The sequence below is a fragment of the Tupaia chinensis genome, unplaced genomic scaffold, assembly GCF_000334495.1.
Source record: "Tupaia chinensis unplaced genomic scaffold, TupChi_1.0 Scaffold000037_18, whole genome shotgun sequence".
Lineage (NCBI taxonomy): Eukaryota > Metazoa > Chordata > Mammalia > Scandentia > Tupaiidae > Tupaia > Tupaia belangeri.
In genome coordinates this window covers 747,837-750,758 of record NW_006159476.1, presented here as the reverse complement: position 1 = coordinate 750,758, position 2,922 = coordinate 747,837, and the positions used below count along the sequence as shown (strand labels likewise).

The window sequence follows — 2,922 nt, the reverse complement described above, 5'->3', positions numbered from 1 at the left end:
CCTGCCCGCCCTGCCACGGTCCCCTCCCACCTTCCTCCTGGCTAGTCTCCTGGCCTGGACCCTCCCCAGAGGCCGCCTGTGTATTGCACTGCTACAAACCCACCAACCCAGGCATTCTCGTCCATGATTTTTCTTCATTTTTAAAGATTTATTTATTTAATATTATTATTATTATCACTATTATTTTAATTTGCTGTTGGGCATGAATGCTCACCAGAGAAAGTGAGAAAGCAAGCCAGCAGGTCTGGGACTCAAACTGCAGTCAGCCATTTGGGAGCTCAGCGCCCCAACCACCATGCCACCTGCTGGCCCCATCTCTTCGTGTTTGCCGAACAAGCTCCTGTTCAGTCATCCCAGCCCTCCTTCAGGTTTATCAGAATGTAGCCGGAGGTCCCTTTTACCTCCCGTTCAGGTGGACACGCCCACCTCTGCCTGTGAGCTTCTCCTACCCTCTGGCCTCTGGTACAGGCAGGGGTTACGTCTCCTATTCTGCATCTGCGGCCCCCAGCACAGGGCCTGGCACTGAGGATGAGTCCGTGAAGCACTGCAGGCTGAGGAAACCGGCGTTTCCAGTGTGCAGCCCCTTGCGCACACCCTGCAACACCTGCAGCCTGCGTGCTCATGCAGTCTCTGCACTGCCACGACGGTGGTGGCCTTCAGTGTCTTCCAGCCTGTGTCACGTGCGCGAATGCACACACAACTATTCTGGGCCTGTGGCCTCAGAGCGGGTGAGCTTGTGTGTGTGGGGTTGTCAGAAGATTCATAGAAAATGCATATTACATAAAAACTATGCATGGATTTCAATTTTCTCTTTTTTATATGTTTTTAGATTTTTGCCATAGGGCACGTGTACTCGCATGAGAGACAGAGACAGAGAGAAAGCACCCACAAGCGGGTATGGCCACATCGTAGTCCCTTTTCCTGGTACGCTGGGTAGGTATGCACATGCGTCCAGTGTGTTTTTTAAGTTGCTGGGTCCAAGAATTGAACCGAGCTGTCGGCCATGTGGCTTCCAGCCACCTTAACCATCATGCCGCTGGCTGTTACTCCCAAATTTTTGCACCAAAATAAATGTAATTTAACCCCATTTTTTCCACAAACTTTTTGAAGTACCCTCAATATGGTGCAAGCTGGGAGGTACAGAATTCTCTTCCACTTCCTTCCTGATCCGGCATTTGCGGTGGGACTGTCACCAAGATGCAGATTTTGGTAAAAACCCTTATGGGGAAGACCATCACCCTCGAGGCTGAACCGTGGACTACAACAGAAAATGTAAAAGCCACATCCAGGATAAGGACTTCCCCCACCAGCAAAGGCTGGTTCCTGCCAACGAGCAGCTGGAAGACGGGCGTGCTCTGTCTCACGCAGCCCAAACGAGCGCACGCTGCAGCTCGTGCTGACTCGCGGTGTGCGACGGAGAGAAAGGAGTCCTGTGCCACTTCTGAGAAGGACAGCTGAGAGAAAAGGCCGAGCTGGGCGTCCTGAAACGCCGCAGGTGGACGATGGCGCAATAGTCGCCTCCATCGGGAGTGCCCTCGGATGAAGGCAGTGCTGGGGTTTTACAGCCGCCATGTAGACATTATTGTGGCTTAGGGCTTCAACAACCAGAAGACAAGTCATTGCTTTTGAGTTAATAAAAGAAATGAACTAAAACAAAAAAGTCTCTTCCAGAATCTCTACCTATCCCACGAGCTAGCCTGTCCAATTGCCTAGGGCTCTGTCATCAGAGTCGGATTCCTTTGGGTTAAGACATCGCCCTGTCTTTAAAGACACACGCGCGCACACACTCACCCCGAGCTGCACTAATCATTACTAAGTCAGCACGAGCACTGGTGTGACAGAGCCTTTCCGAACGCACGTAAGACGGGAGTGGGAACAGGTGAGCAGGGAAAAGGGGCAGGAGGGTGTGTGAAGCACCCCCCAAGCGCTGGCACTGGCTCTGGGAGCACCCTCATGAGGAGGGTAGAAGGATGCAGAGAGCCAAAGGCCCTCTTTTTTTTTTTTTTTTTTTTTTCATTTTACTAGATTAGGCTTACAAATGCCAGGCAGGAGCCAGTGTGTTTTAAGACCTGGGTCTAAAAGCTGTGGGCTTCTCGGTAGCAAGCCACACGCCACCTGCTCTCCCTCTGCTTTTAAAGTCAGGAAGGGCCTGGTGCTCAGGCAGTCACGATCTGCCATCCCCAGGCCAGGCCGCCAAGCCCAGAGTGTCTACCGCCTTCTCAGGGTCTCCCGACAAGCCCAGACAGATCACGGACTGCATCCATCTTTCCAGGAAGAACAAGTCATTCCTCTCACTGTAATAACCACCTGGCCTCATCTGGAAAAACGCTCCTCACTGATTTGCGGAAGTTGGAACAGGTTTTCCATTCAGCGAGCGGAAAGCCAGGTCTTAAATATCCATCAAAGGACCGCACAGGAACCAATTCGCAGGAACTGCATTCCCAAAGAAACCACGACCCAGCCCCAGGCGCTTAGACGCCCCAGACTGCTGGAGGCCAAGGCCAGCCGCACTTTGTTGAGGTCTGTAACGCGGCTCGGTTTCTAGGAGGGTTCTGAAATCCGAGCCGGGCTTACCTTCTCCCGCATGCCCAGGCGCCTCGGGACTCCTGGAGCAATGAGGAAACGCGAAGGCGACTCTGGGCAGGTGGCCGAGGACAACCAGAAGCATGAACATAGTCTGGCGACTGTCAGACAAACTGAAAGAGAAAACGAGAGACCTCACAAAGGCCCCTGGCCCGGCACTCGTCCCCGCGGGCTCAGTCACCGGCCCTGCAGGACCCCACTGCGCCCCACGCGCGCCGGCACCCGCGAGAGCGGCCGGGGACACCGGCCGCGGCGGGCGAGGCCCTAGGGCGCCTTCGAGTCCGCCGTCCCCGCCCGAGCCCCCGCGCGCACCGCGCACCCGCGGTCCCCCGCCCACGG

The 2,922-nt window shown here is 54.7% G+C and overlaps 1 protein-coding gene across 1 annotated transcript in view; it reads right to left on the bottom strand.

Moving 5' to 3' along the window:
- Positions 1-2,707, bottom strand: part of PRRG4 (proline rich and Gla domain 4) — a 30,503-nt gene extending 27,796 nt beyond the window's left edge. The window contains exon 1 of the mRNA XM_014588005.2: positions 2,575-2,707. Coding sequence (XP_014443491.1) covers positions 2,575-2,674 — 100 coding nt within the window. The 5' untranslated portion in view covers positions 2,675-2,707. The remainder of the gene's footprint in view (positions 1-2,574) is intronic.
- Between the last annotated feature and the right edge of the window lie 215 nt (positions 2,708-2,922).